This window comes from Papaver somniferum, unplaced genomic scaffold, assembly GCF_003573695.1.
Source record: "Papaver somniferum cultivar HN1 unplaced genomic scaffold, ASM357369v1 unplaced-scaffold_57, whole genome shotgun sequence".
Classification (NCBI taxonomy): Eukaryota; Viridiplantae; Streptophyta; class Magnoliopsida; order Ranunculales; family Papaveraceae; genus Papaver; species Papaver somniferum.
In genome coordinates this window covers 3,353,442-3,363,634 of record NW_020648415.1, presented here as the reverse complement: position 1 = coordinate 3,363,634, position 10,193 = coordinate 3,353,442, and the positions used below count along the sequence as shown (strand labels likewise).

The 10,193-nt window shown below is 35.8% G+C and overlaps 1 protein-coding gene across 1 annotated transcript; it reads right to left on the bottom strand.

The window, feature by feature from the left end:
- Nucleotides 1–6,073: 6,073 nt before the first annotated feature.
- Nucleotides 6,074–8,940, bottom strand: LOC113343323 (chemocyanin-like). The gene is made up of 3 exons (XM_026587551.1): nucleotides 8,769–8,940; nucleotides 8,083–8,229; nucleotides 6,074–6,366 (listed from the first exon to the last, which is right to left on the bottom strand). Exons 1-3 carry the CDS (start codon nucleotides 8,938–8,940, stop codon nucleotides 6,074–6,076), a joined length of 612 nt encoding a protein of 203 aa, XP_026443336.1.
- Between the last annotated feature and the right edge of the window lie 1,253 nt (nucleotides 8,941–10,193).

Below are 10,193 nucleotides of genomic sequence, written 5' to 3'. Positions count from 1 at the left end.
AAGACCGCGAACCGAGTAAGTCTTCTACCTTTTTGGGATTTCTTCTTTCAATTATGAGTCATAGAAGAACTAGACATGTCGTTAGTTCTATCCATCAACCCAGGGATGAATCGTTCCCTGACCTATCTATAGGTGCTAGGTTCATTAACCGTGCAACACGTGAACTGTATGTAGAACTCATGAACAAAACACCTATTCGTGAACGTTTCCTTGACCCAACTATTGATGATATTCCTCACTTTAACAATTTTTTAGTCATCATCAGTGGGGAATAATTCACGATCCCTCGGGTAATGTTCATAATGAATTGGTTGCACAGTTTTATGCAAATATTAATGATGTGAATCTTGTAAACTACTCTTTCAAAACCATGGTGGGAGGGATTGTTATTGTTGTTAACAAAGAAATCATCTCAAGACTGATTCAAGTACCCATTTGTAGGACTCATTTTCCTCCAGCCGAAAGACGAACTTTAGAAGACCTTTCAGTCTTACTATTTAATCGGAATCTTGTTCGAAATGATGGTAAGGTTTATGTACAAGGAGCGGGTATTCATCTCAAGGTGGCTGCTAAGTTAATTGTGGCAAATATGATGTCAAGCACCTGTGACAGCAACCTCTGGACTAAGGATGTTACTGAGTTTATCTACCTCATTGTTGAGGGGAGGCAGATTGATTTCTGTGAAGTAATTGTCAACTCTATGATTAGTGTTAAACAAAGTAGTAATAGGAGACCTGGACTTCCCTGTCTAATTTCAAGAATCTGTGTTGGCTACAACCTTCAAATGATTGGAACCAACCTCGGAGGACCATCGATGATAAAAAGGTCAAGCATTGAGAAGATGATGCCCTCAACTGTCAGAAGCGTTCCTGAAGCTCCACCTGCTGTTGATGCAGATGAGATGGATCTTCTCCAAATAGAACTTGCTGAAACAAGAGAAAAACTTGCTCGTGCCAAGAAAGAAATTGTTGTTCTTAAAGAGAAGGTGGATTGTGTTGAACTTGTTGTACCAGCACTTGCAGAAAAGTTCTATGAAATTGAGATAGATCACTTTTATGAATCAAGTGACTATCTCTAAATTACGAATGTTGATGCTTGTTTTCTAAAACTTTGGTTTAATTTTATATGGGGTGTAATAACTTTTATGTTTATCCATGAATACTTTGTTTCTTTATGAAAAATATTTGCTACATAAGTTACCCATATTGCCGTCAAAAGTAAAGTCATTCATGAATTAGTTTTCGTATTGATGAAAGGACGAATGGACTTTTGACAGATACAAAAGTTATGCCTATGCAGTCATTTATTTGATGGAAAATAAGATAAAATCTTTTGTGTGAGTGTGACAAGGATAAAGTCTATTATGTCATTATGCATATTGTGATGGAAAGATAGAATAGATCCTTATATGTATTCCACGGTATTGATCTTCATTGATCCATTCTTTTTGTATTACCGTGAAGGCTCCATTGTGTGTCTTATGTTGAGCACGATACAACTAAGTCGATTATTCTTATTGGCTTTGTTGGTTGTTCCATAAGATACTATATGTTGAGCATTATGAACTAAATTAATCATCTTGGTTGGTTATTTAGTTATTTGCTCCGAAAGTCTTCTTTTGTCGGGCAAAACTTTTGACAATTAAATTGATTACCTTCATGATTAGTTTGGTTGTTTATATTCCAATTAGATTAATTATGGGTTCTCTTGTAATTAGTCTAGTTGAGTTTTCATATATTCCACAAGTTCTTGTGTTGAGTATATGAACGGCTATACTAACTATGTTCTATTGGTTGATGTAGTCGTATATTCCTAAGGTTTTCCTTATGTTGAGTATGTGAACGATTAAGTTAGTCATCTCCGTATGATTACCTTAGTTGTAGCTCTGTAAGTTTACTTATGTTGAGCACAATCAATTAAATTGATCACTTTTGTGGTTTGATTTAGTTGCGTATTCCAATTAAATTAATCATGGGTTTACTTATGATTAATTTGATTGAGTTTTAGATATAGAAAATCATTTTCCTATGGTTTTTGGTGTCCAATTAAAAATCCTTCTTTTCTTTCGAAATTAAGGTCGCTCTTGTTGTTATCTCGGGAATGACATCAAATGGGGGAGAGTTCTTTTGAACTTGTGCTTAATGGTACTATCTTGCGGGGTGTGTGGCTGTGGAATTTTATATGGGCTATCTTGTATCTTAAAACTCCTTGATGAATGCATTTAGCTTCGGCTTTATGATTGCATCTAAATTAAGTTGGTATGTATTTCTTCTTTTAGTCTATGAAACGTCTCTTCTCGGAAATTTCATTAGGAACCCGTTCTTGTACCTTTGCCAATTTTATTGACAAAAAGGGGGAGAATTAATGTGTAGTTCTACTACATATACATATGGTTTTCGGATCATTGTGTAAGGGGGAATGGTTTCCATGTGAGGTGGAGTATTGACTAAGGGGGAGTGATACATATCACCGTAGTATTATTGTTAAAATCGTGATGCAATTGGACTTTGATGTTATATAATAATACTATGTCACTGTATAATGATGACTGAGAATCTCGATTTCTCTCATTGTTATAGCTACGGATCTTCAACAACGGTGATGCTAAACTTACAACCTTTGGGATCATTGGAGTACTTGGAAGGACGAAGATTTCGGGGAACGTTGAAGATTAGACTATGGAATAGGAGCCACTAAAGTTTATCTTTTTTGTATTCCATATGTATTAATAGTTTTTTCACTAAAATTGATAAAGGGGGAGATTGTTAGAGCATAGCTCCGTCAACCTCGCATGCGTTGTTATCTCAAGCATGTTTGTCAATGTTAGTGATCAAAACTATGAGTCTTGATTTCTAGTCTACATAGCTAAGTCTCGGACTAGGATAGAAAAGTGTAGTTGAGCTCAAGGAATTCATGGTGATTCATCATACAACGACGAAAATCTACTCAAGGAACCGTGGAACTTCATCAACAAAAAGGTATATGGAGACTTGAACTTATATATCACTCAAAATTCCATCTCTTCTATCTCCTACTTCGTATGAGAAAAATGTCGTATGTTATATAGACTGGATCATACACATTTAATATTTCGAGCCGAGTATATCTCGCCTATCTATATCTCGAAATCATGTGTTAGTAAAGTGTTTCACTTTGATCGGGTTTATCTTCACCTAATGACGAAAGTCATAATGTTTCAATCACTTTGAAAATCGCTTTGACGAGAAATAGTGTAACAACTATATAACGTCCTCTAAGAAATTTTCAATGGTTGGAATGAGAGTTTAGGTCTATATAACCAATGATGGATATAAGCATTGTGTGGAAACACATATGTGCATAAGTCATATTCCTTAATCCGAAGTTTGCGAACTTTGTTGATTGAGAGAAACCGGAGGAATTGGCTTTGCCAAGTCCGCGAACTCAGTCCGCGAACTGACAGAAGTTCTCTTGCCGAGAATTTCTGCTGGATTTTCCAAAAACTCGTTTTCCTGTTTAGTCTGCGAACTTAGTCCGCAAACCTAGTCTGCGAACTGGCGGAAGTCTCTTTGCCGAGATTTTCTGCTAAGTTTGGAAAACTCTGTCGGTTGCCTTAAGTCCGCGAACTTGTTTGCGTACTTGAGTGGGTGATGATCTAAAGATGTGCTCTGAACATGAAACTTAAATTACTAAGGAATACAGTATGCAAACCGTGGCTATAAAGTTCATGAGCCGGTTCAATCAAATCGAATCATCTTTGTTTCAATTGTGTCTTGTGTAGTTACATAAGATCTCATAGCAATTGAAAAACTCTCTAACTAGTTCATTTGAGTCAATTGAACTAGTTATGGTGAAGAAGAACAAGGTTAATATGAAATGCTCATATGGTTGACCTTTTGGGTTACTATGTTGAACCAACATTCACGTACATGTTTGGGCACGGTTTTCACAAACCCAGTAAACGTGTATCTCAAGTGTGTGTGACAAGCTAAGTTTTCGATCTAACGATTGATAAATATTAGTTTGAATCTAAATTAGGTTTCATCTAAGGTGAATATTGATTGTTTTGTAACTAAGGAAAAAACATGATTCGAAGACTATATATAGGAGACATCTAGCATTGGGCAAAACTAATCCCCACACGTCTGTGTGATACTAGTGCGCTCGCTAGAGTCGATTCTCCTCTAACCTTTGGTTTTCTTCTCTAAAACCAGGTTAACGACTTAAAGACTTCATTGGGATTGTGAAGCCAGACCGATACTACTTTTATCGTAGTTGTGTGATCTAATCTTGCATCTTCTATCGTACGAGTACAATCTTTGATTGGCTTGAGATCGTGAGAGTTCTCCGATAGGCAAGATAAAGAAGTCACAAACATCTTCGTCTCACTGTTTGTGATTCCTCGACGTCCTCTTGTGTATTCAAGTAAGACTGTTGAGAGGTGATTGATTAATCTAAGTTGTTCTTCGGGAATATAAGACCGGATTATCAATTGGTTCCTGTTCACCTTGATTTCATATCTTAAGACAGAACAAAAACCTAGGATTTTTTTGTGGGAGAAAGATTTATCCTTTGATAGACTTTTCTGTGTGAGACCGTTTTGTTTATTATCAAGTCTGCGATTTTGGGTTGAAGCAACTCTTGGTTGTGGGAGATATCAGCTAAAGGAATCAAGTGCGCAGTATCCTACTGGGATCAGAGGCGTAGGAGTACAACTGTACCTTGAATTAGTGGGAGACTGATTGGGGTTCAACTATAATCCAGTCCGAAGTTAGCTTGGAGTAGGCTAGTGTCTGTAGCGGCTTAATACAATGTGTATTCAATCTGGACTAGGTCCCGGGGTTTTTCTACATTTTCGGTTTCCTCATTAACAAAATTTCTGGTGTCTGTGTTATTTCATTTTCCGCATTATATTGTTTATCTTTATAATTGAAATAATACAGGTTGTGCGTTAAAGATTAATCGATTGGAGATCCGACCTTGTGGTTGTCAATTTCATTGATTAACACTTGGAAATTGGTCTTTGGTACCGTCCAAGTTATTACTTGTATTTGATAAAGACTCGCTATTCTTTTTAGCTTGAGTAAAAATCAAATCAAGAGAGAGATATTAACTTCTTGAGATACTTTTATCTAGATTGAGCCTGACTGTCTAGTTGATTCTCTAGCAAAGTATTTCGGAGTTAGTCCATACAGATTGCTAAGCGAAATATTCGGTGGTGTTGTTAGACCCCCGCTTTTTCAATGTGAATCCCCCGCAAGGAGTGACCGTGTTTCCCCACGGCTTCTTGCTATGTTCAATGTAGGCCGAGGAAAGTCGGTTGAATATTACGCACTTTACATTTTTAGTAGACCGGGGAAAGCCGGTTAAATATTACGTACTTTACTTTTTATATCTATAGTAGGTCGGGGTAAGCCGGTTGAATATTATATAGTAGGTCGGGGTAAGCCGGTTGAATATTATACATACTATTTTATTTTGGGAAAATCACTTGTGTGCATATTATACTTGTTTGTCTAACTTTCTGATTTTTATGGTAATATTCTGAATCATGGTTTGTATGGCACTCTGTGTGGACGATGTCATCATTATTGATTAGGGTTGCTCTCGCGTCGTCTTCTCCAACGAGTTTGGTGAGGTTAGAGTGACACTTGCTTCATGATGCATGAATAGCTGAATGATTAGTTTATTCTTGTTCTTTCAACTTACATTCTTTTAAAACTGTGAAGCATGTTAGTGATTACTTGAGAGTTATATGTTTTCATTGAGCACCCTTCGGGGATGATGTGCTCACTTGTTCCCACTTCAGTTTCAATTTCCAGAAGAAATGGTGCATGTGAAGATATCTGTTTTCGTATTTTAAAGCGTTACCGAACTGTGTTACATTTATGTATCTTTTGTGTATGTGTATTCTTTATTTATTGTAAAACAACACACTAATATATTAATATCATTTGAAAGTTCTTTCCTTATAAATATCAGACTGTTGGGTTCAAGTTAGTTTTAGTTCACATTATGTATCTATGATTCTTAAAATCGGTAATTTAGTTTTGATTCTTCAATAAGGTTGTAATCCTCTTAGCTAAGAAGGTGATTAGGTTGGGGCGTCGCACACAGCAAGGATAACGAAACCCAATTTTCCAGTAAAACCCTTAGAAATAGACATAACACTGTTCGGTGAAGGAGTTGGAGCACTGACTGATGGTGAAGTTGGAGGTGCAGGGGTAGCACGATCAGCAAGTACTCCAATATCAAGTCTATCAAGAGCAACAACTCTAATATCAACTTTTTGTCCCATTTTACAGTGTTCAGGAACTCCACAGATGTAGAATAAGTGTCCCTCAGCCTTAATTGGAATTGTATCTTTGCCAGAAGTGAAGGTTTTGACTGGAAGCCTATTATTTGGGCGTCACACTCCAATAAAGGGGCTTCACTTGGATTCTTAGTATCCAAAAAAGTGATTATGGGTTACCCTAACACCAAAACAAAATGTCTAGATTACCCTTGAACTAAAATAAAAACTTAAAAACCTAATATTTTCTATTTTAATTCAACAAAAAAAACTGCTCCTCTTCATCTTTCTTCTCTTCCTCTGCTCCAAGCATCTCAAGAATCACAATTTCAAACTCCACAACAACAATCCATGGTGTATGTTAGGTAATAATCGTTCAAACTCATCTTTGTTTACTCTTTTTTGTGCTTAAAATAGGTTAGGTTGAATGAAATCGGAGTAAAATTAGGTTTCAGTTATTCATCTGCTCGTGTTACGTCTGGGTTCGGGTCTAGGTTTTTCAACGTAAAATTTGAAATTGAAGAACTTACGTCTAGGTTGAATTCAATTCAACCGTAAAATAGGATTTGCATCAAACCGGGAATGTAATTGAGTCTTAATCAATCTCACACTGATAAAACCGTACGTAAAATAGGATTTATAACAATCGGATGAACGATCAAGGAGATGTGGCCAAAACATTGGACAACATACAATCTGAAAAAGTTCTGAAAGTCTCCTGGAAGTTTATTGTTTCGCCTTTTACAGGCCCTAAACATGCTCAAAACTCAAAAAGCTTCTTTGATAAAGCTTGGGAATTTCCTAGGCTTAAAGATACATATGCAGATCGCGAAAATCCGACGTCGATGCAAATCCTATTTTACGGTTAGCTTGGTATTTATTACTTGTCTTATGTCTAGGTTTTGTTTGAATCAAACCGTCCAATGTTGTATTACGTCTAGGTTAGTTTACTAAATTTTCCTTTTATAAACCTAGATGTAATTTCAATTTTACGGTTTGTATTTCTATAAGATCAACCTGGACGTAATTCTTCCTGCATGTTTTATAGAAGAAGTTTCAAATTGGATTACGTCTAGGTTCGTGGTGCAACTTTACCAGATGTAATCTTCTACGTCCAGGTTTGCAAAATAAATTTTTCAGACGTAATATACTACGTCCAGGTTCGCAAAATAAATTTTCCAGACGTAATATACTACGTCTAGGTTCGCAAAATAAATTTTCCAGACGTAATATACTACGTCTAGGTTTGTGAATTTTTTTTCAGACGTATTCTCCCATGTCTGGGTTTTGAAGTGTTTTTTCCAGACGCTAACCTAACCTAGACGTAGAACAAGTAATAAATACTCATGCAAAAACTATTTACGGTTGGGTTTGGATGACAAATCTAACCTAGACGTAATTCAGGTTTTGTCCCATTGGAAATCAGTTACGGTTTGGAGTTCTTCCAAACCCAGACGTAAAATTGAATTACGGTTGGCAACGAAGCTCAACCCAACCGTAATTTTCCATGAAAGTCTAAAAATCTCAATCTTTTTACGTACTTAAGCTAGTTTTGAGTGAAATTGAACCCATGGGAGATAGTTTAGAGGTGTACCTGTTGATTTTCAACCATTGGTTCTTCACTTTATTGATTTATTTCTTCAATTGGTTGAGATTCATCATCACTTTGTGTTAAACCCTCTCTACCATCTAACAAAATTCATCCTTAATTTAATTATTATCTAATTAAATTAAAATTAACTACATAAGGGTTGTTTAGTCATTACAAAATTATTTGAGATAAGGGATTTTTGATATTACTTGTGGGTGACCCATTTTTGTCTTATTAGGTGAGGCCCCTCTAATAGAATGTGAGCCCCAATAATAGTTTTCTTTGATTGGTGATGAAGCGTTGCATTTCCTGTAGTCCTCGTGAGTCACTTGGACCACATTGTGCCACTCCGGATCGTACTCGAAAACTATCCAAAAATGGAAAATGGATCATTTGTCCAAATACTTTTAAAACATGGTTCAAATGGACGAGTAAAAATTAGTACGGGTGAAACGGACACCAAAAAAATAGAAAGGATGAAACTGGATTCATCCTGGCTTAAACTTAAAAAATAGCAAGGATGAAACTGGATGCATCCTGATGTAAATTAAAAATAAGAAAAAGTATTTGAAAATGGGTAGGATGAAACTGTTTACATCCTGACTATTTTTACATTTTTGTCCATTTAAACAGTATCAAAATCTAAATGTCCTTTTCACCCAGAAAATGTTGATTTTGGTCTTTTTAACCAATTTTGTGATCCAAAAACAACTAAAAAAGAAACAAAAACTAGAAAGGTTAAAACTTCATATTAAGAATTAAAGGACATTCCTGGAACAAAATCATCAAAAATCATGTGTAAGAGAGTTAACAAAGAAAAAACTTCAGATGATCTTTAATGACTTAAGAAGCTTTAAAACAATTAGGAAAAGAATCAAAGAAATAGAGCGAAAAAAAAATACGTACCAATGGAATCGCCAATTTTGAAGGCTTTTGAAGCAGACCATTCTTCGTAATCAGGCATGTGTTCTTTAGCAGTCCATCCATTGTCATCACCAACCTTGTAAACTTCAGCCATTGAACCAACACATAAAGCAGCCAAAACCATAAAAAACACAACTCTTTCAACAAGACTCATGACAAATATTTTGTGATTACTAGTATGAGATTCAAGAAACAAACAAAGAACTGGTATTGTTTATAAAGAGAGAAAGCAATCGAAGAAGAGACAGAAGGAATTGGTAGATTTTTCTGACAAATAAGTTGTAAAGCAAATGCTAAGAGCTAATGGGTGTGGGAATTTAGTAATAATCGTTATCCAATAAAACCAGACGTTGAATTAAATATAATTACTGAATTAATGTAATTAAAAATCGCTCACCAGTAAATTACTATTCCTGTTTTCCAAATTTTCCAAGTTCGAATGGTTTTCCTGAGTGATTCTTTATTGACGATTTAATTTTTATTTTGGTAGATAACTAGATATAGAATTTGATTTTGAGAGCCACTACACTGTTGTAAGATGTTAGGAAACTTCGGAATAGACATTTTTGCACGATCACTCGAAGTACAAATTAATACTAGAACGTGGGAGTAGGTCAGTTTGTTCATGGTTTTATTTTTGGGTTTTATTTTTGGGTTTTATTTTTCTTGTTTTCTCTTAAAAATGTTGTATTTCACACAGTCCATCAATTGTTACAACTTTGGCTTAATAAGGAACTACCGGACATGATAGTATTTGTTGTATTACAGCTCATGCCCACGGTAATTCAAACTTAGAATTGATTGTCGATGATACCAATGCTTATTTTTCAATCTTTTTTGAATTTGTTTGATATCAATATCAGGTAACCCGTCATAAATTTGATCCCGTCCAGAAATGTTTGCAAGCGATATTTCAACGTTGCTGAATCTCGTTTTGGAAGGCGGTTGAATCTTCCCATCTTTTGTTCCGCTCTCAAATCCTTATGAACCCTCATTTCCGTGTTGACTAATTCGTTGAGATGATACCGAGCATTGCAGCTAATTATGCAGCCAGATATTTGTCTATCAACTTGTTCTATTATGAGCGAAGTAATGCTCGGCTGCAGTGTGCATCCTGCCGACTGTTAGACAAGAGGGTATATAAACACATGTGTATCGTGTAGGTAACTGAGATCTTGAATTAGGATCTTAATTCTCTTCGCATATTTGTGAATACCACTGTTGCAAACAAACACTTGATCAGACCTTGAAAAAGTACCTCTAGTAGAGACATTGAAGGGGATAACGCTGCTGTGACATAATGACCAATTCAGAGGCTGAATTGAGTTTAAAGGAACTACAGGTTCTGGATGCTTATGGATACTTGGGCAGTTCAGCATTTGTTTTTTGCTCTGATTGCGGTTCAGC